General features: G+C 49.5%; 1 protein-coding gene across 2 annotated transcripts in view; it reads left to right on the top strand.

Moving 5' to 3' along the window:
* The first annotated feature begins 39 nt into the window (after positions 1 to 39).
* Positions 40 to 22975, top strand: part of NCMAP (non-compact myelin associated protein) — a 51571-nt gene continuing 28635 nt past the window's right edge. The window contains exon 1 of one of the 2 annotated variants that reach the window (XM_015440755.3): positions 40 to 88. Coding sequence is in view for 1 of the 2 variants with exons in the window: in XM_045377951.2 (XP_045233886.1) it covers positions 17614 to 17624 (11 nt within the window). In the remaining variant the exon portion in view is untranslated. Of the gene's footprint in view, positions 89 to 17382; positions 17625 to 22975 lie in introns of those variants that run through there. The other variant, XM_045377951.2, reaches the window with a different exon arrangement.

Here is a 22975-nt window from a genome sequence, read left to right as displayed (position 1 = left end):
CCCAGGGTGGCAGCGCCGGCGGCGGCGGGGACCCAGGCTGGGAGAGCGGCGGCGCTGGCGGGAGGCCGAGCGGGGCTCGACAGAGCAGGTAGGAGGCGTCTGGTCGCCGGGGCGCCCAGGGCTGCGAGGAGCGAGGAGCGGCCAGGCCTAGGTGCGGTGGCTTCCTGTCCACCTGCAGACCGCGCTGGGCGAAGGAGGGCCTGAGGGAGGGGACGAGGGGTCCCCAGTCTCGCCCCCACCTCTGTTGGAGGAAGTGCCTGGGATCTGCACGAGAGGGCGTTGGTCCGGGGTGGTGGGAGGGAGGCTGACCGTCCCCAGTGGGTTTCCTTGTCCCCTCCTCACCCAAGCGTCTGTCGGAGGGACCAAGGCTCGCTGGAAGAAAAGGGGGTCGACCTTGACCCGGCCTGGAGATGCAAGGAGCTTTTACCCACTTGGGGCCTTGTCCGCCTCATCTGTTAAATGGGCGCCTTGATGGGTCGGCCCTATGCAGAGGCCCCTCCGGAAGATCTGCGATTCAGCGAGATGAAAACCCATGGCAGAGAAGGAGCCCAGGGCTCTAGTTCCGATCCGCCGCACGTTTGGAGGGGCTCGGGGGTCGCTCATCCAACTGCGCTCCTGAGGAATGATGCAGAGACGGCTCTAGTTCTCTGGGTATCCTTGTGGGAGGAGGAGATGGATGTGTCAAATCTGAAGGCTGGATTAGAGAGACCAAGGCAGCCCTTGAGTCTGGGAGAAGATTCCGGAAGCCTCCTTGGAGGAGGTGGCATCTGAGTGGGGCAGGGAAAGGAAAGGTAGTGGTTAGGGCAGCACTTTGGAGTCCCTGCTTTACCCCTCAGCCAAGGCCGTCCAACAGTCTCGGGCAAGTCCACACTTTTCTCTATGGTTCAGTTTGATGTGCTCCTTAAATGAAACAATTTCTCTGACAGATTAAATCAGATAATTCAGAAAGTGCTTAACACAGGGTCGGTATATAGTAGGCACTCAATAAACACGAGCTATTAATGTCTGCTAGCAGCTGCTTGGGGGCAGGGATGATTCCTATTTGGTTCACCCTTGTATCCCCAGCACCAACACAGTGTCCAGCACACAGTAGGTCTCAATACATATTTGTCCAATGAATGAATGAATGAGTATGAAATACAATGCTTGACACAAATAGTGAATTTACAGGTGGCTGGTTCTAAGAGGTGGGTATGGATGCCAGAGACAATGGTCCAGGTGGATGGAACAGTTATAAGCATAAGCCCAGAGCAACAGATTATAGACACCCCCTCCTATGGTGCATGTGTGTATGTGTGCATGTGTGTAAGTGTGTGTGTGTGCGCACGTGCGTGTGTTGGTGGTGGTAGTAGAAAGTGACAGGCACAGCCGGAGCACCGGGGTAGAGAAGGGCACTGGAATCCTGAGTCCTAGCAGCCCATGGGAGTGGATGATGGAGCAGGAACTCTAAGTAGACCAATACCTTTACTCATGTTCTCTAAGTGGGGAGATGGGAAAGAAAGGCAGTCAAGAGACACCAAAGGACCATGAATGCCTGGTGGGAGGGGAGGAGGAAAAGCGAAGGGGCTTCCCATGATCCCTTCATGGCATGGGGCATTCTTCACCTTGTCCCTGCTGGGCTCTTTGCTGGCTGGGGCCGAGGTGAGCTGTGGGGAGGCAGCATAGTGCCAAGCCAGCCAGCCACGGCATGTGTGGTGAGCTGGGCTTGAGGAACTGGCTGGGCTCTGTGGGAATCTGGTGTAGTGGTTTCCTATCAACAGCTTATCCCCTGGGCCAGTTCCTGGGCTCCATAGCACCATGTGGACTGTGGTCATTCCTGCCTGGAGCCAGGAAGGAGCTGTGTCCTTGAGGTAGAGCCACTCTAAGCAAAGCTAGTTTTAGTTTTGTGACATCCTGGCAGGCAGCTGCAGTGGGTTTCCATCTCCCTGGGTTGACCACGAATATGTGAGAAGCAAAGGTCTAAAGTGGAGGTGGAGACTGGAGGAGTACATCAACAGTCAGGAGGCGTTGGACCCCCTAAAAGGGCCAAGTTCGAAGCTTCTCCTTGTAACACTTTCCATAATTGCCAACAACCCTTGTTTAATATCTGTGTTTTGCCCTAAGCTCTAGAAAAGCAGGGAGGCAAGCCTGCCTTGCTTCTCACTGTGTCCCCACCTAGCATGGCGTCTGGCTCACAGAAGGGGCTCAAGGAATCCATGTGGAATGCATTCACCCAGGCTGAGGGACAGGGCTTTTGGCTTTGAGAGAAGAGATTGACTAACTGACCATGAGCTTCTTGTTTCATTGTGTGGTCCCCCCACTGTCCCTACCCCCTGTCTCACATTTGGCACCTCCACTCTCTCTCCCACCATCACCAATGCCTCTTCTCAGAAAAGGATCTAGTGCTAGACATTGACAGCTGAGGGGGAGGCCTCACACTATGTCGCTGTTCCCGGGGCTCCCAGAGGAGAAAGTGACGTCCAAGCTGAACCCCCTCCCATCCTGTTGCTCCTGGGACACAGGGTCATGGTGTGTTAGAGGTGACAGGGTCTCTACAGGGAGCAGAGCACACTGTCACTCTCAGGGTTTGCAAACCGGAATCTGGTTATGATGTTCAGAGTCATATAGAGCTGGGAAGGCCATTTCTCCTAACTCCAACTGCTTTCCACACTCAGTAAGCAGTGCAGTTCTCTGGGAATTGTAAATGTAGCAACACTTCCCTTTATTTTACAGTCTTCCAATAAATTGGGATGAAAGGTTAAAAAGAAAAGAAAAAGAAAGGTAAAGTGGATTTTAAGTTGCCCAATAAACTCTTTTAATTTCTTAAAAAAAAAAAAAAAAACCCTCATGTATGATGAAAAGAAAGACCCAAAATTACATCTATTCTCCTGACTTTTAAAAAGATATATATTTGATATTGAAGAGAAATATCCAAAACAGAGCTTCTGTAACTTGGGCTAAACCCGTTGCTGGCCGGAAGTGCCTGCGGTAAGATGTCCACTTTGCATGCTGCTGTCCAAGGGCCTCTGAAGTCAGCCCGGAAGCAGCAGCTGGTTTGTTTCTCCCGGACAACCTCCAAGCCTCGTTCTCGTTCCCCTATCGGTTTCCCCATCACCATCCATCCAGTCTCCTGAGGCAGTCGTTGGCACTTCGGCCCCTGGAGTCCTGCTCTTTTCTTTGGGACCTAGAAGGATGGATGTCTTGCTGTTTACACTGAAATGAATTACTAATCAGAAGTACAGATCCTAGGTGGGCAGGAGGAGGCAGGAAGAAGGAAGGGGACTGAGTCAAGAAAAGAGCCAGCAGTGAGTCTCGGTAGATTCCTGAGCAGGGTAGGGGTGTAGGTGAAGCTGAGGGGGTGGAACCAGAGCTGGAGCTGGATGGTGGGACCTTCTCATGTGGTTTGAAATTCCCCAAGGTAGTGGCTGCAGTTTAGTCTAAGGAAGGAACAGAGGGCGTGCCAACCTCTAAGACAGAGAAGCCTGTTCTCTAGCTGGGCTCAGGCCTTCTCCGAGGGGCCTCCTGCTTGGGCTGGACACACCTGAACTATGGGGGCCCTTGTGGGGCCGGTACCTGCTTGGGGCCTCTGGGCTTGGAGGGCTTTGCTCCAAGTAACAGCCCCGAGGAGGCAGAGATGAGCAGGGTGTTAAGCCCTGTACTCTGCCTCAAGCCACATTACCTCTCTGAGCCTCAGTTTCCTAATTTAACCAGAGACGATAGTACCCTCTGCAATCACCTATTAAGAATTTGTGGCCAGGCACGGTGGCTCACGTCTGTAATCCCAGCACTTTGGGAGGCTGAAGCAGGCGGATCACGCATGAAGTCAGGAGATCAAGACCATCCTGGCTAACATGGTGAAACCCCGTCTCTACTAAAAACACGAAAAATTAGCCAGGCGTGGTGGCGGGCACCTATAGTCCCAGCTACTCCGGAGGCTGAGGCAGGAGAATGGCGTGAACCCGGGAGGTGGAGCTTGCAGTGAGCTGAGATCGCGCCACTGCACTCCAGCCTGGGAGACAGAGCCAGACTCCACCTCAAAACAAACAAACAAAAAAAAATGTTTCCCTTTGCCTCCGAAGAAACTTGTGTCTGGGGAGCTACCTTTTGGGGCAAACAACCTCAGGATTTAAAAATTCCTCCCACAATTCCCTCATTATTGGTTCATTCATTTGTTCATTGACTCGACCTACCTCTTCAGTGCTTGCTAACACCTGCACTGGGAATTCAGAAAGAGCTCTTTTTGCTGCCTGTCTGGTTTCTTGCACACCCCAAAACACAGTGGCCTTGCTTTGAAGTTTTCATCTGTTCCTCCAACTGGGGTATTTCCTTAGTCTGTCACGTAATAAAAAACAAATGTGGGCCTGGGGTGGTGGCTCATGCCAAGGCAGGAGGATCACTTGAGCCCGGGAGTTTGAGACCAGTCTGGCCAACATAGGGAGACCCTGTCTCTACAAATAACAAAAACTTTAGCAAGCGTGGTGTTGTGCGCCTGTGGTCCCAGCTATTCAGGAGGCCGAGGTGGGAGAATCAAGCCCAGCAGGTTAAGGCTGTCGTGAGCCGTGATGGCACCACTGCACTCCAGCCTGGGAAACAGAGCAAGACCCTATCTCATAGAAAAAAAAAAAAAAAAGCAATTGTGCGACTTCCCCTCACTGCTGTGCCCAATCCCATGACCCACCTGGAGGTTTCCTAAGGTTTCAACTTGTAGTTCATAGAGGAAACAAATGGTTAACTTGCTTGCCGAGAGCTTCTTAGGTGCCCACACAGTGCTGAGTGCTATACAAGCCCTGGCCCTTTAACACCCCCAGAGATGAGTATTATTGTTCCATGGTGTCCTTGGGGATGCATTCTGACTTCCCTGAGCCTGGGGCAATTTTGCCTTCATGGGCCCCATGCCCCATAAGAAATATTTAAAATCATCCCGGTGCAATGACTCACGCCTATAATCCCAGCACTTTGGGAGGCCGAGGAGGGCGGATCACCTGAGGTCAGGAGTTCGAGACCAGCCTGGCCAGTATGGTGAAACCCCGTCTCTACTAAAAATACAAAAAAAAAAAAAAATAGCTGGGCGTGGTGGTGGGCACCTGTAATCTCAGCTACTTGGAAGGCTGAGGCAGGAGAATCGTTTGAATGGGGAAGGCAGAGGTTGCAGTGAGTCGAGATCGCACCATTGCACTCCAGCCTGGGTGACGAGAGTGAAAGTCTGTTTCAAAAAAAGAAAAAGAAATATTTACAATGATATTTATATGACTGCATGGGTATATCAAAACATCTTCTTCAACCTGAAAGTCACTTTTTCCTCTGAATTTTAAAAGAAACGAAAACATTTTTTGTGGGCCCCTAAAAGTACTCTGGGCATCATGCCACCTGCACCTAATGGAGACATGGGTCCTCCAGCCAACAAGAAAAGGGATGAAACTCCAGCCCGGCCCAACGCTGTGGAAGCTCTAACCTCACAGTACTGCCTTCAGCAAGAAAGAAGGAAGGGGGGGGCCGGGCACGGTGGCCCACGCCTGTAATCCCAGCACTTTGGGAGGCTGAGACGGGCAGATCACCTGAGGTCAGGAGTTCGAGGCCAGCCTGGCCAACATAGTGAAACCCTGTCTCTACTTAAAATAAAAAAATTAGCCAGGTGTGGTGGGTACACACCTGTAATACCCCTACTAGGGATGCTGAGGGAGGAGAATTGCTTGAATCTGGGAGGCGGAGGTTGCAGTGAGCCGAGATCACACCACTGCACTCCAGCCTGGGGACAAGAGCGAGACTTTATCTCAAAAAAAAAAAAAAAGGAGGGGGGGAGGGACGAAGAACTGGAGAAGGAGATCAGTTATCCAAAATCTGAAAACCTTTAATGATATTAATAGTTCTTGCTAGAAAATGAAACTTGTTTTGTTTCTTTGCCTTGCTGCTTTTTACCTCAACTTTTTAAGAGCCACGCCCACTCAATCCTCTTTCTTTGAAATTCTGAATGTTCTGTCTCCTAAGGGTAACTGGTTTGCCCAGAGGATGAAAAGCAATTCATTTATCTTTTTTCTAAACAGCTCCAAGTTCCTCATTCCCAGTAACAGCATCATTAGTCACAATAATGACAACAATAATTAACATTTTTGAGAGCCTTCAAGTGCCAGGCATTCTACGAATCACTTTGCAGCCTTGTCTCCTGATAAGCCTTAGGAACCCTATACATTAGTGCTATTATCATCTCCATCTTGCAGATGAAGAAACTGAGGCTTGGAAAGACTAAGCGAGTTGCCCAGCTGGCAGTGCCAACATGGATCCATGTCTGTTAGTTTGTTGTCAGACTGTAACCTCCCTGAGGGTGAGGACTGTGCCCGGTTCCCCACTGTCTCCCTATCACCCAACACAATGCCCGCCACATACCAGCTTTCAATGTGGAATGAACGAATGCTTGACAGACCCCAGAGCCTGAACTCTTGCCCTTTCCACCCACTGCTCTGTCCTTCAGAGGAGCTCACCTGCTTCGGCTCCCCTGCTCTTTGTCTTGAAACAATCACTGCCTGTCACTTTGGTGCACATATTGGCAGCTACAGCCCTGCTGGAGTGAGGAATTATAAAAAGAAGCAGGGGATCAGGCGTTGACTTCCCCACTAATACCCCTAAAGTCCCATCCTCACCCCCAGCTGGGAGAATCTCCCAAGCAGAGTCTACCTCCTACTGAGCCTGCTTTTCTCTGGGAACTTAAAGGTGAAGCTGGCAGAGTGCCAGGCAGAAAAGCCAAGGATGCTTGCATGGCTTCCTGCCCTGGGGCTCATCCCTTCCCCCTCCTTATGCCCTTTCTCCAGGGCACATTACCAGACAGAGAGCTGGCATCCCTGGGGGGACATGAACTCACCTGCTGGAATAATTAGACACTTGAGAAGTGCAGCTACTACAAAAGAAAGATAAATCGGCCGGGCGTGGTGGCTCAAGCCTGTAATCCCAGCACTTTGGGAGGCCGAGATGGGCGAATCACGAGGTCAGGAGATCGAGACCATCCTGGCTAACACGGTGAAACCCTGTCTCTACTAAAAAATACAAAAACTAGCCGGGCGAGGTGGCGGGCGCCTGTAGTCCCAGCTACTCGGGAGGCTGAGGCAGGAGAATGGCATAAACCCGGGAGGCGGAGCTTGCAGTGAGCTGAGATCCGGCCACTGCACTCCAGCCTAGACGACAGAGCCAGACTCCGTCTCAAAAAAAAAAAAAAAAGAAAGATAAATCAAACCACATATGCCATTCAGAGCAGAATTATTGAAGCAGATGGACCAAGATTTTAAAGTAAAGCATGATTATACTTAAGGAGATAAAGGAAGAAATTCATGAAATAATGTAAGAACAAGAAGTCACAGGCACTTCCCTTTCTCAGCTATCACTGAGAAAGCAACAGTGGCCAAAATGAAATTCAGTGACTGGGCCGGGCATGGTGGCCTGTAGTCCCAGCAATTTGGGAGGCTGAGGTGGGCAGATCACCTGAGGTCAGGAGTTCAAGACCAGCCTGACCAACATGGGGAAACCCCGTCTCTACTAAAAATACAAAATTAGCCGGGCATGGTGGTTCATACCTGTAATCCCAGCTACTTCGGGAGGCTGAGGCAGGAGAATCACTGGAACCCAGGAGGCGGAGGTCGTGGTGAGCCCAGATCACGTCATTGTACTCCAGCCTAGGCAACAACAAAGAAACTTCTTCTCAAAAACAAAAACAAACAAAAACAGAAATTAAGGGACTTCTGAAAGTCAGGAAATCTTTGTGACTCTCACAAGAACCATAAGCGGTATTGTAATGCAGCTTCCCATATTTACGGGAAGATTATGTCTTCTCCTCTTTCCAAAGAGCTGAGACAGAAGTATAATGTTCGGTCCATGCCCATCTGAAAGCATGAAGAAGCTCAGTTTGCACAAGCACCCTACAGAGGTCAGCAAATTAGCAAAGTGGTCCAAGTTTATGGGAAGAAATATGTTATCTGCATTGGACATGTGCAGGGGGAGAAGGCTGGCCATTCGCCCCAGCAGGGCGCTTAACCCTGAGCGAAGACTGAGATCCTTGAGCAGAAAGCTAAATCTCACCAAGTAGGAATAGAAAAGCCCAAATACAAGGAAAATGCAATTGGGAAGATGTAGGAATAAAGTAATCTTACATACAGCTTTCATTAAAAAACTGCTGCAATGAAGAGGAAAAAAAGAAGTCATAAGAGAGAACCAAGCCAAAACATTAGCTATGAAAAATTTAAGATTTAAAAAATAAAAGACATAATAGATGGCCTGAATATCAGGATGGATACAACTGAAGAATTTGCGAGTAGATAGGATGATCAGATTGAGAATTATCCCCAGAAGCAACAGGGAAAGAAACAGAGACAACACATAGAAAAGAAAAGCTGAGAGAGGCCAGGCGCAGTGGCTCACGCCTGTAATCCCAGCATTTTGGGAGGCCGAGGCAGGTAGATCATTTGAGGTCAGGAGTTTGAGACCAGCCTGGCCAACATGGTAAAACCCCATCACTACTAAAAATACAAAAATTAGCTGAGTGTGGTGGTGGATGCCTGTAATCCCAGCTACTCGGGAGGCTGAGGCAAGAGGAGGATCACTTGAACCCGGGAGATTGGAGGTTGCAGTGACCTGAAATCACGCCACTGCACTCCAGCCTGGGCAACACAGTGAGATTGTCTCAAAAAAAAAAAAAAAAAGCTGAGAGAGATGGAGAGTAGACGTACAATTCCCAAAAGGAAAGAAAAATAAAAGTGGAGATGAGGAAATAAATAATTGAAGAAATAATGGAGATTTAAATGTTCCAAAATTTTTTTTAATGAGTGCAGATTGAAAGGGCTCATAGAGTAACCAACAGTAGAAAAGAATAAGGAAAAATTCGCACATAGGTATCATGGAGAGATTAAGAATATGAAAGACCAGGAAGAAGAGCAGGGAGAAATAACAGATGGCGTACAAAGGAACAAGAATTGGATTGGCATTATACTTCTCAACAGCAGTACCCGATAAAGAAAGTCAAAGAAGTGATGTCACTAGTAATTTTTAAAAAAGAACTCTTTCAATCCAGAATTTTAAAGCCAGCCAATTTGTCATTCAAACATGAGGTCACAATAAAAATATTCTTAGGCAAATAAAGCCTCAGAAGGTGGAATGCACAAAGACCCACATTGAAAATACTCTTGCAGGAAATAAATAATAAAAGAAATGTTCAGGAGATCCTGCAAGAGCTGTGGGAAGTCAGGCTTCAGTGCAATACTTGGCATTTTAGGCAGGAGGGGATTTTATACACCTCATTTTTTGGTTTTTTGGTTTTGTTTTTGTTTTTAAATATAGGAAAGGCTAGAGGCTCCCAAAATACTGCAGAACTGGCCAGACTGGGGAGCTACAGCATCTGCCATAGCTAGGAAAGTGGAAGAATCTCAAGGCTGCCCTGGAGATTGAAACTGAACTTGACAGGGAACTGTTGAATTCAAGGACACATACATCCTGGATCCAGTGGCCTGGAAGCTGATACACTGTAACTGCCCAGATATTGGAACCCAGAGTCTGGGTACCAATGTCACTGCAACACTTGTTCATCTTTTCAACAAGGAGAGAGTGAATCCTGGGCTTGGACAGTTTGGGAGGTGACACTGTCTAGCTAAAATTTAATGACATTGATCTATTTCATCTAATTTATGTCATTGTTACCTTCTATTAATGGCAAGTGACACTGGTTTTCCATTTTTAGAAGCGATAGAAGATTGTGTGTGTGTGTGTGTGTGTGTGTGTGTGTGTGTGTGTGTGTGTGTGTTTTGAGATAGAGTCTCACTCTGTCACCCAGGCTGGAGTGCAGTGGCGTGATCATGGCTCACTGCAGCCTCCACCTCCTGGTTCAATCAATCCACCCACCTCACTTCTTTGACTTCCTTTATCGGGTATTGCTGTTGAGAAGTATAATGCCAACCTGATTTTTCTTCCTTTGTATGGCATCTGTTATTTCTCCCTGCTCTTCTTCCTGGTCTTTCATATTCTTAATTTCACCAGCCTCTCGAGTAGGTGAGACTACAGGTGCGCACCACCACACCTGGCTAATTTGTGTGTATGTGTGTGTGTGTGTGTGTGTGTGTGTGTGTGTGTTTGTAGAGACAGGGTCTCACTCTGTTGCCCAGTGATATGGTTAGGCTTTGTGTCCCCACCCAAATTTCATCTTGAATTGTAATCCCCTTAATACCCACTTGTCAAGGGAGAGACCAGATGGAGGTAATTGAATCACTGTGGTGGTTTCCTGCATGCTGTTCTCATGATAGTGAGTGAGTTCTCATGAGATCTGATGGTTCTATAAGGGGCTCTTCCCCTTTCACTTGGCACTTCTCCTACCTGCCGCCTTGTGAAGAAGTTACCTTGCTTCCCCTTCTCCTTCCTCCACGATTGTAAGTTTCCTGAGGCCTCCACAGCCGTGCCGGACTTCGAGGCAGTTAAACCTCTTTCCTTTATAAATTACCCAGTCTTGGGCAGTTCTTTACAGCAGTAAGAAAACAAACTAATGCTCCCAGGCTGGTCTCTAACTCCTGGGCTCAAGTGATCCTCCCACTTCAGCCTCCCCAAATGCTGGGATGACAGGTATGAGCCATGCGCCTGGCCATTTCTGACATATTCTAGTGGTCTAAGCAGTCACAGGGCCCACCCAGACTCAAGGGAGTGGAGAAATGGACTCCGCCTCTTGATGTGGGCCGTGGCCGGTTCACACTACAGGAGAGAATATGGAATGGGAGATATTATGAGGCTGTCTTTGGAAACTGCAATTTGCATAGCTGGGAAGCACTGGTGAGTTTTGGAGACAGGAAATTGCTCTTTCTGCCTGGCGGGGGGAAGGGAGGAGGAGAGAGGGGCTGGTGCAGTAAGACTGAGGCAAGTTCATGGAAGACCTTGATTCCCACAACAGATCATTAGAACTTTATTCTGCAGCAAGTTGGAAATGATCATTGCTATTGGAACAATGTAGAAACCGTGCAGAAAGCAAAGGTCTGTAATTCTAGTTCCTTCAACAGGTGGCTCCCCAGGGAAGAGGCTGGAGGCTTCTATTCCTTCACAGTTACATATCCCAGCGCCACAATGGCATAAAAAGCACACCGCCTCAAATCCACTAAGCATTTATTAGACAATTATTGTATGCTAGGTACAATGCCAGACCAGGCACTGTGGAGGTGAGTCTATGATTCATAAACCTGAATCCTGGAAACTCCAGTCCATAGCTTCTAGATTCCCTCTTGGATGACTCGTGGCCCAAAAACTCTTTGCCGGGACAAATATCCTGTTTTTTTTTTTTTTTTTGCTATAAAAATACTCAATATCCAATGTAAAAGTACAAAGGAGGCTGTGACTTGCCCCTTGAGTCTGCATGGAGCTGAGAGGGCCCAGGCCCTGAGCTCAGGGAGCCGGACCCCAGAGAGTCAAGCGTATGTTCGGAACCAACCCATCCTCAGGTACCTGCCTAAGCCCATCTCTTCCATGCAGCCTATATGCACGCACGCATTCACGCGTTTATTCATTCAAGTGCCTTCTAAATGGCAGGCCTTGTGCTGGGTGCTGGCAGGATGGCTATGACTAAGGCAGGTCTGTCCCCCAGGGAGCACCTAGAATAGAAAGGAAGCTGGACCTCCCTACCGAAAACAACACTTTCATGTGGTAAGTGCTATCACTAAGGTACCTATGAGATGCTGTGAAGAGTCTCAGAGGAGCCTGACCTCCTTGAGATAGGAGGAGAGGCTTTGGGCAGGTCTTGGAGAAAAAGGAGCTGAGATTATCAGCACCCACTAGGCCCAGGCATTCTGCTAGGGGGTTAACGTGCACTGCTAAAGCGACTTAGGCATACCAAACCCTTACACAGGCCTGGTCGATACAGTAAGGCTAAGTGATTGACACTTAATGTTAACAATTATCATCTCCTTTGAGTGTCACAAGAAAACTAGAGAGGAGTCACAAAGCCTCCTTTACGGTTGAGGAAACAGGCGTGGAGGCTAAGTCGTGAGCCCAAGGGGACACGACTAAGCCGGAGTTCAATCCCCAGTTTAATTCTAAAGCCCTTATCTCTGTCTACGCCACCCCCTTTCTAGTTCGTGGAGGAGGCAAGAAGTGGAGGACATTCCCAGAGAGGGGACAAATCTTGGGGAAAACTCAATAGTCTCAAGGAGCCGCGGTGTGGAGTACGTGGGTGCCCAGATGGGATGGGAGAGGAGGCAGGAGAGAGGTGACGGGGAATGAATTGTAAAGGGCATTGAATACCAGGTGGGGCAGGAGAGTGGGCTTGATTCTATCCATGGAGAGAATCGACCAAGGGTTCTGTGACGCCCTGGCCGTACTGGAATCTCTCCTTCCAGGTCACACTCCCGTGACCGCTCGTCACCTAATTAGGCACCTGCCTGTGACCCGTTCACATCCTTCCAGGCAGGGCTGGGCCTGGAACACGGGGCAACTCACAGCCCAGAGCTTCCTCCTTGTCACGGCCTCCCTCTCAGGCTGTGGTATTTGCTCAGAACCTGAGCCCGGGGGCAGAGAGCACAGAAATATTTATTTATGTCACTGCCAACCCTGCCTCCTGGAGGCCCCTATGAGGCACCTCACAGAGAAGCTCAGTTATGTAACTCGGAGTTGACACAGCAGGATGGAGAGGGAAACAAGTTCTAGTTATTCCTTTTTCTGTCTTAGATACATTTGGAAACTGGATGGCTTGACATTGCCCTCTCTTCTTCCTCCCTCGCCTTACTGACCTCGGGAACCTCGGTGGTGCTAGATCCATTGCTGATTTTAACCTCGATTCTTGTGTGGCTGGGGGTTTGGGGAGATCTTAGAGGTGGAGGAGGGGAGAGAAAGGAAATGTATGAAAGGGCTGCTTTGTGCCGAACACTGCCAGAGACTTTATATTTATTATTAGTGGTAGTAGTATTAAACAGCAACCCCATGAAGAGGGTCCTGTTATTACCTCCACTTTACAGAAAAGGAGATGTAGGCACAGAGAGGTTAAGTAACTTTCTGAAGGCCACCCAGCCGAGCCAGGTCAGTTTGGCTATGACCACTACTGGTTCATTTTCAAGCATCTCAAACTGAATCCACAACAAACTAATCCCATAATAGGGATCCTTTTTGTTGTTGTTAGAGGCAGGGGTCTTGATATATTGCCCAGGCTGGACTCAAACTCCTGGGCTCAAGAGATCCTCCTGCCTCAGCCTTCCAAGTAGCTCTGAATAAGCCTTCTAAGTAGCTAGGACTACCGGCATGTGTCACCATACCCAGCTCATAATATAGGGGTTCTTGAGAGCCCAGAGCATGGTAGTTTCTTACTGTGGAGGAAGTCCTTCCACAGCTTTAATTCCCAATATGTTTTTTGTTTTGTTTTGTTTCTTTGAAGACTTGCTCTGTCGCCCAATGGTGTGATCTCGGCTCACTGCAACCTCTAGATTCAAGTGATTCTCCCACCTCAGCCTCCTGAGTAGCTGGGATTACAGGCACCTGCCATCATACCCGGTTGATTTTTGTATTTTTAGTAGAGACGGGGTTTCACCATGTTGGCCAGGCCGATCTTAAACTCCTGACCTCAGGTGATCCACCTGCCTCGGCTTCCCAAAGTGCTGGGATTACAGGCATGAGATACCATGCCCGGCCCCAACATATTTCTTGAATCTAGGCTCCACTCTGGCCCTCCCTGGGCACTAGACTTCACTCTGCTGTGACCTTGGGTCTTCCACCCACTCACGAAATCCTACACTTTCCTTCCCTAATGTGCCCGTTCCCACCCCCTCCTCCCCAGACTTCACTCCCCTTGTTCTTCCCAGCTAGACTGGCATTCTTCCCTTCCCACCTCATAAAGTCTCCGTCAAATAATAATAATAACAACGTGCATTGATTGAGCGGCAGCAGTAAAGTGGAGTGGCCAAAAGCATGAACTCTGGCGTATTTGGCCTAAGTTCCACCTAGTTCTGCCGCTTTCACTGGCTGTGTGACCTCAGGATATTTAGTCTCTCTGGGCCTCAGTTTCTCTACCTGTAAAATGGAAATAACGGTACCCACCTCCTAGGGCTGACATGGAATGAAATGAGTTATACAAATAAAAATGTAAACTATACGAATAAAAGCTTATTTATAAAGTGTTCAGAAAAGTGCTTGGCACATAGTAAGTGCTCATTAAATTCTCCTCTTCAAGCCTTCAAAACGTGGAGCAGACTCTGAAGTCAGATTCTTTGGGGTCACGTCCTTCCTCAGTTGGTGACCTTGGACAAGTTACTCAACCTCCTGGGGCCTCAGTTTCCTCACTTAAAAAATTTTTTTTTGAGACAATTTTTCTTGCTCTGTGACCCAGGCTGGAGTACAGTGGCACAATCACGGCTCACTGCAGCCTTGAACTCCTGGGCTCAAGTGATCTCCCACCTCAACCTCTAGATGGGACCACAGGTATGAGCCACCATGCCTGGCTAATTTTTTTTTTTTTTTTTTTTTTGTAGAGACGGGGTCTCCCTATGTTGCCCAGGCTGCTCTCGAACTCCTGAGCTCAAGCAGTCTGCCCACCTTGGCCGCCCAAACTGCTGGGATTACAGGCGTGAGTCATCATGCCCGACCTAGAAATTTTCACAAACAATACGCTTTTTGCTTAGGGTGGAGAGACACTCAAATAAACATAAAGTAAGTTAGACCCCATCTCTACCAAAAAGAAAAAAGTAAAAATTAGTCGAGTGCAGTGGCGTGCACCTGTAGTTCCAGCTGCTTGGGAGGTGCAGATGAGAGGATCCCTTAAGCTGGGACAGTCAAGGCTGCAGTGAGCCGTGATTGCACCACTGCACTCCAGCCTGGGCAACAGAGTAAGATCTCACTCAAAAACCAAATACATAAACAAACAAACAAACAAACAAACAAACAAAGTACTTAACAGGGGGCTTAGCACTTAGAACTAAGTACATACAAGCTATTATTATAGTCCTAGGATTCAGATCCAGGTCAGTCTGACCCCACAGCCAAAGAGTTTAATGACCCCATGGTGCCACTCAAATTCCACTGCTCCAGGTGGCCTGCCCTCCCCCAGGCCCCTGCTCAGCACCCTCAGCCTCTGAGCTCACAGCACCTCTTTGTTAGTGTCGCATCTGCTTCCTGGTGATGCAGACCACACATGGGGGAAGGCACATGCCAGGTGCCCTGTGCCCAATCCTTGCCCAGTGCCACAGTCTCTAGCTCCTAATATATGATTAATGGATATTTCCTGAATGAATGAATGTATGAACAAATGAATGAATTGGTGTTGGTAGGGGGAGGGTATGGGTGGTGGACACTTACCACCCAGTCATAATTGCTCCTGGGCGCCTCTGCTATGCCCACCACTGAGCATGGCCTTCATGGTTACAGTCCTATTGGATCCTCATCAAATCCCATTCTGCTTCACACCCAGGGACACTGAGACTTTTCTTGGAGTTCTCAGCGTCCTTGGGTATAAAGCAAAGAGAGAAGGACAGAGTGTGATTTGGTGTTGTCCAATATAATGTGAGCCACATATGTAATTGTAAATGTCCTGGTAGCCACATTAAAAAAGTAAAAAGAGGGCCGGGCACGGTGGCCCAGCACTTTCGGAGGCTGAGGCAGGCAGATCACAGGGTCAGGAGATCGAGACCATCCTGGCTAACACAGTGAAACTTTGTCTCTACTAAAAATACAAAAAATTAGCCAGGTATGGTGGCGGGTGCCTGTGGTCCCACCTTCTCAGGAGGCTGAGGCAGGAGAATGGCGTGAACCCAGGAGGCAGAGCCTGCAGTGAGCCGAGATGGCGCCACCGCACTCCAGTCTGGGCGACAGAGCGAGACTCCGTCTCAAAAATAATAAAAATAAAATAAAATACAAAAATTAGCCAGGCATAGTGGTAGATGGCTGCAATCCCAGCTACTTGGGAGGCTGAGGCAGGAGAATCACTTGAACTCAGGAGGCTGGGGTTGCAGTGAGCCGAGATCACGGCATTGCTCTCCAGCCTGGGTGACAGAGCAAGACTCCATCTTAAAAAGAAAGAAAAAAGAAACAGGGTAAATTTTGATATTTTATATAGCTCAGTGTATTCCAAATATGAACATTTCCACATGTAATCAACAGAAAAAAATTATTATATATACATTATATATAATACATATTATATATACGCATTATATATAATACATATATACGTGTGTGTGTGTGTGTGTGTGTGTGTGTATTTTTTTTTCTTTGAGATGGAGTCTCGCTCTGTCACCCAGGCTGGAGTGTGGTGGCACGATCTCAGCTCACTGCCTCTGCCTCCCAGGTTCAAGCGATTCTCCTACCTCAGCCTCCTGAGTAGCTAGGGTAACAGGTGCACACCACCACACCTGGCTAAGTTTTGTATTTTTAGTAGACACAAGGTTTCACCATATTGGCCAGGCTGGTCACAAATTCCTGACCTTAAGTGATCCGCCTGCCTCGGCCTCCCAAATTGTTGGGATTACAGGCGTGAGCCACCAGGCCCAGCAGAAAAAAATTATGAATGAGATGTTTTACATTCTTGTATTTTGTCCTAAATCCTTGTAATCCCATGGGCATTTTGCGCTTAAAATACATTGTAACTCACAGCAGCCACATTTGAGAGGCTCAAATAGCCACGTGTGACCAGGGGCCACCACGCTGGACAGCACAGATCTAGATGCTGCCAGGTGGTGAAAGCCTGGCTGAGGACTGGGACTTCATTCACCTTAGCTGATGAGTAGCCACCCAAGGTTGGGGCAGTGGCGAGCATGGTCAGATGTGTTTCTAGAAAGTCCTCTGGGGTGGCTGTACAGCTGATGGATTTTAAGGTGAGAGGGCTTTTCTATCCTCTCCACCGTAGGGTGGATGGATCACACTGAGGGGGTCCCCACTGGGATGTGACTTGGAGGTGGAGATGGGGTCCGCATCCCCAAGAAGGACTCTCCTGTCCAAGGTAAATGTCAGGTCTGAGGCTCCGACCCCCATCAGCCCCTTCCTTCCTGTGCCTCTGACCTGCTCTTTCCCGAGGCAGTCAGTGGTCACTGAATGGTGCAGGTTGGGGCTGAGCCTGGCACCTGCTATGGTTCATGGGTAACAGATATGGTTCTGGGTAGCTCAGTGAGGAAGTGAAGAACCTGCTAGCCCCGCCTGGCCAAGCTCCCCCTGCCAGGCCAGCTCTGGACACACCAGCCCACAGATGCACACTCGCTTACACACTTGCCCACACACTCACTGCCCCTCCCCACTGCTCAGCCCCCTCCCCCTAGGAGTACACAGGTCCCCTGGAGAGCTCAGCATACCAGCACACCAGCACACCCACCACATCCTTCTCCAGACCTCTTTCCTGCTGATGTTTGCATTTCCTGAACCCCCAGCTCACACTTGCCTCACACGTTCCGCACGTCCTAAAAGTCTCTTCCACTTTTCCTCTGACACGTCAAGGAGCGGGCAGGATGGGTGCTGCCAGGCCCTGGTTTGGGAAGCAGAAAACTGGGTCCCAATCCTGCCCCAGTAGCTCTGTGATTTTGGACGATTTACTCAGTCTCTCAGAGCCTCAGTGACCCTGGGTGTGAAGCAGAATGGAGTTTGATAAGGATCCAATGGGACTGTGAACATGAAGCCTGTGCCCAGTGGTGGGCATGGAAGAGGCGCCCAGAAGGAACAACCATGACTGGGTGGTAAGTGTCCATGCCCTACACCCCAGGTCTAGGAAAGCCAGGCCCTGCTCACACACCTCCACGCCTGTCTACGGGGCAGACCTGGGTCCTCCCAGCCTTCACACTTGAGGTTCTCCCGGGTCCCATCAGCCTTCAGGGACAGGACTCATATCACATTGAAACCAGGCGGTTCGGCTCAAGCACGGACCCCTGAGCTCAGCTCTGTAGAGGGCGAGGCGTCAGTGTCTATGATGGTTAATTTTAGGTATCAACTTGACCGGGGCTGGGCGCAGTGGCTCACGCCTGTAATCTCAGCACTTTGAGAGGCCAAGGTGGTGGATCACGAGGTCAGGAGTTTGAGACCAACCTGGCCAAAATGGCAAAACCCTGTCTCTACTAAAAATACAGAAATTAGCCAGGCGTGGCAGTGCGTGCCTGTAATCCTAGCTACTCAGGAGGCTGAGGCAGGAGACTCACTTGAACCTGGGAGGCAGAGGTTGCAGTGAGCGAAGATCGCACCATTGCACTCCAGCATGAGCGACATAGCAAGACTCTGTCCCCCCTGCAAAAAAGAAACGAAAACAAAAACTTGACTGGACTGAGAAACCTAGAAACCAGCCAGGCCTGGCGGCTCACACCTGTAATCTCAGAACTTTGGGAGGCCAAAGTAGGAGGCTCTCTTGAGCCCAGGAGTTCAAGATCAGCCTGGGCAACATAGGAAAACCCCATCTCCACAAAAATCTAATTAAAATTAGAAAAGAAACCTAGAAACCTGGTAAAGCATTATTTTGGAGCGTGTCTGCGATGGTGTTTCCAGAAGAGATGAACGAGCGAGTCTGAGTGAACTAGATAGGGAAGATCTGCTCTCAGTGTGGGTGACACCACGCACTCTGCTGGGGACCCAGAGAGGACAAAAAACAGAAAAAAGGGGGAATGTGTCAGTCTAGCTCCTGGAGCTGGGATACGCTCATCTCCTGTGTTACACAGCAGAACTCTAGGTCCCCCGGCCCTTGGACTCTAGGGCTCACACAGTGGCCCCCAGGTGCTCAAGCCTTCAGCCTGGGACTGAGAGGGTTTTTGTTTGCTTGTTTGTTTGTTTGTTTGTTTTTGAGACGGAGTCTTGCTCTGTTGCCTAGGCTAGAGTGCAGTGGTACAATCTTGGCTCACTGTAATCTCCGTTTCCCGGGTTGAAGTGATTCTCCTGCCTCAGCCTGCTGAGTAGCTGGGATTGCAGGTGCTGCTGAGTAGCTGGGATTGCAGGTGCATGCCACCATGCCCAGCTAATTTTTGTATTTTTAGTGGAGACAAGGTTTCACCGTGTTGGCCAGGCTGGTCTCGAACTCCTGACCTCAAGTGATCTGCCCACCTCGGCCTCCCAAAGTGCTGGGATTACAGGTGTGAGCCACCGCACCCGGCCAGTGGGACTGAGAGTTATATCGTTGGTGTCCCTGGTGCTGAGGCCTTCGGGCTTGGACTGAGCCATGCTCCTTACGTCCCAAGGTCCTCAGCTTGCAGATGGCCTGTCACCGGACTTCTCAGCCTCTGCAATCGCATGAGCCCATTCCCCTAGTAAGTCCCCTCTTCTGCATCTGTATAACCTATTGATCCCGTCTCTCTGGAGAACCCTGACATATACCATGTCCCAGGACTCTGAGCTCTGCAGCAGATTCTTCAGAGACAACATGAGAGGACCAGTAGACATTGGAGACGGTGTCCAGGACAGGTCAGCTCTGAGAGGACCCTGAACCAGCAGTACCAGGAACACTAAGCACAGTAGACAAGGCCCAAAACACATTTTTTTTTTTTTTTTGAGATGGAATCTTACTCTGTCGCCCAGGCTGAAGTGCAGTGGCATGATCTTGGTTCACTGCAACCACTGCCTCCCGGGTTCAAGCAATTCTTCCACCTCAACCTCCCAAGTAGCTGGGATTACAGGCACCCACCATCATGCCTGGCTAATTTTTGTATTTTTGTAGAGACATGGTTTTAACATGTTGACCAGGCTGGTCTTGAACTCCTGACCTCAGGTGATCCGCCCACCTTGGCCTCCCAAAGTGCTGGGATTACAGTCATGAGCCACCATGCCTGGCCAAGGCCCATAATACTTTTAAGGGCCCGTTATGATGTTTTAATTTCTGGGAGGCGGAGGTTGCAGTGACCCGAGATTGTGCCACTGCACTCCAGCCCGGGCGACAGAGTGAGACTTCATCTCAGATTAAAAAAAAAAAAAAAAAAGATGTTTTAATTTCTTTAAAATCAAGCAGGGGAAAGAACTTTTAGAGCAGAAAAAAAGTTTCAGTTTTTTTCCCTCAGGTTGGAAAAAAAATAAAATTTTTAGAGCCCACGAAAACGGATTGTGCGGGGAGGGCCCCCAGAAGTCACAATGCACCCGGCTGAGTCTTCATTCGTTCAGACAGGTTTGTTGGGCAGGTGCTTTCTGTCAGCTCTTATTTGATCCTTATAATCCAGATGAGAAAATGAGGCTCCTGGAGGGCGAATAATTTGTCTACAACAGTGAGTTTAAAGGTGGCAGAGGCAGAATCTGAACCTAGGTCCATCTGAGTCCAAATCCTTGTCTTCACCAAGCCACACTGGGCATTTGCAAGCTCATCATTGTATTTAACCCAGTCCTCACAGATTAGGAGCAATTGCCCCATTTTAAAACTGAGGAAACTGGCCGGGCATGGTGGCTCACGCCTGTAATCCCAGCACTTTGGGAGGCCGAGGCGGGCAGGTCACCTGAGGTCAGGAGTTCGAGACCAGCCTGACCAACGTTGTGAAACCCCTTCTCTACTAAAAATACAAAATTACCCAGGCGTGGTGGCACATGCCTGTAACTCCAGCTACTAGGAAGGCTGAGGCAGGAGAATCGCTTGAACCCAGGAGGCAGAGGTTGTGATGAGCTGAGATCGCACCATTGCACTCTCAAAAAAAACCAAAAAACACAAAACTGAGCAAACTGAGGCCTGGAGAGGAGAGTGCCTTGCCCATAGTCACTTGGCTAGTTAGTGAAGGAGTCGGAACTAGCTCCCTCATCCTGATCCTCTCTGTACAGCCGCATTGCCCCATCCAGATCTTCTCCTGCCCTCCCTCACTGTCCCCACCCTCCACCCTCGCCACTGCCACCCTGCACAGATGGCTCCCCTGCCTGTTCCCCCACCTCCCTTTCTTGGTCCAGTTTCCCAGCCATAGAAAGGCCAGTTAGGTCCGTGAACATCCACATCCCACTTCCTGACAAAGCTAGGGGCTGGCACTGCTGCTTGAGAGGGTGGGAAGAAAAGACAGGCGGCAGGCCAAGGTGAGAGTGTAGGTTTAAATGACACCGCAGGTCCCCCAGACAAACGCCCCTCTGTATCTCTGGGCCTATTGTGACTGGCCACTGGCCAGCACACACCGCGGGCAGCTTGAACGGCTGGGATTGTTTCCCCAACTCCTGTCCTCTCTGGAGTCCAGTGACTGCCAGGCCCAGGCTTGGCAGGAAAGGGGAGGAGTGTTCCTTCTGGAATGGACGGTGTGGAGGCAAACAAGCCTCGGGGAGGGTGAGGGACCACGTCCTGAACCAAGTGAGAGGCTGGAAGAGTCACAAGGAGGAAGGGGCCGGAGAGGGAGATCCCTGGTCCCCAGCTGTTCACTTTGCAGGAGGGCAAACTGCAGTCCAGACAGAACAAGTGGCCTGCCCGAGGTCACACAGCAAGTAAGTAACAGGGGTGAGACTAGAATCCAGAACTCCTAACTCCAGCCGAGGGTTCTTGCCCTCCATCTCAGGCCTCTCTTGGAGTTTTCAAGGTGACTGTGTTAAGCAGGTGAGGCAGTGAGCCCCATAGACCAAGACCTTGGGGCTCAAAGAAAGGATGTCATGTAGGGCAGGTGGCTCACACCTGTAATCCCAGCACTTTGGGAGGCCGAGGCAGGTGGATCACCTGAGGTCAGGAGTTCAAGACCAGCCTGGCTAATGTGACGAAACCCTGTCTCTACTGAAAATGCAAAAAAAAAAAAAAAAAAAAAAAAAAATTAGCTGGGTGTAGTGGCGGGCGCCTGTAATCCCAGCTCCTCAGGAGGCTGAGGCAGAATCACATGAACCCAGGAGGTAGAGATTCCAGTGAGCCAAGATCGTGCCACTACACTCCAGGCCTGGGCAACAGAGCGAGACTCCGTCTCAAACAAATGAACAAAAAAAAGGATGTCACATGCTAAAATTAAAGAGCACTAGATTTCCTAGAATTTCATATTAAAATGCAGATACTCCCAGAGAATTGTCATCCTTAACTCATTAATAAACACTTTGAGGTTAGCCAAGCCCTTCAATAAGGCAGAGAAAGAGACAGAGAAACAAAAGCGAGGCCACCGAAAGATTCATTAGGGATAAACTCAAATTTTTGGAGTTTGTAAGAAGGCACTGGCCTTGTTTTTCTGTTTTTGTGTGTGTGTGTATTTGTTTGTTGTTGTTGTTTGTTTGTTTTTTGTTTGTAGAGATGGGATCTCACTGTATTGCCCAGGGTGGCCTCCAGCTCCTGGCCTCAAGTGATCCTCCCACCCTGGCCTCCCAAAGTGCTGGGGTTACAGGCTTGAACCACCGCGCCTGGCCTGGCCTTGATTCTGGATGTCCACACACCTGGTTCCAAAGAGCTTGCTGGGCCGGGCGCGGTGGCTCAAGCCTGTAATCCCAGCACTTTGGGAGGCCGAGACGGGCGGATCACGAGGTCAGGAGATCGAAACCATCCTGGCTAACACGGTGAAACCCCGTCTCTATTAAGAAATACAAAAAACTAGCCGGGCGAGGTGGCGGGCGCCTGTAGTCCCAGCTACTCGGGAGGCTGAGGCCGGAGAATGGCGTGAACCCGGGAGGCGGAGCTTGCAGTGAGCTGAGATCTGGCCACTGCACTCCAGCCTGGGCGACAGAGCGAGACTCCGTCTCAAAAAAAAAAAAAAAAAAAAAAAACCCAAAGAGATTGCTGGCACTCATTTGGATTTGAATTTTTTCCTGCACTTCCATCCCCAGTTTTTTTTTTCTCAGAAGTTTTCAGTTGCCCTGTTCATGGCATAGATATCAACTACATCTACATAGTCTTGCTTTTTGTAGGTGGCAGAAGTAACTCAGAAACCTGAGTTTGAGCTTTTGGGAGACTTAGTGCCTTCCAACAGCAGGGTGGTTGCAAGGAAAGCTTGAGGGAGAGACGCGTGGGCCAGGGAGGGGATCTCACAAGTTGCCTCCCGGCCATGGCTCCTTTAGGGGTGGTTTGGTTCTTGCTACTGCTGTTACCCATTTTGTTTTGAATGAATTAGAAAGGAGGTCTAAAAAAATGCACCAAATAGGCTGGGCGCAATGGCTCCCGCCTGTAATCCCAGCACTTTGGGAGGCCGAGGTGGGTGGA

This window comes from Macaca fascicularis, chromosome 1, assembly GCF_037993035.2.
Source record: "Macaca fascicularis isolate 582-1 chromosome 1, T2T-MFA8v1.1".
Classification (NCBI taxonomy): Eukaryota; Metazoa; Chordata; class Mammalia; order Primates; family Cercopithecidae; genus Macaca; species Macaca fascicularis.
This window is presented reverse-complemented; position numbering and strand designations above follow the sequence as displayed.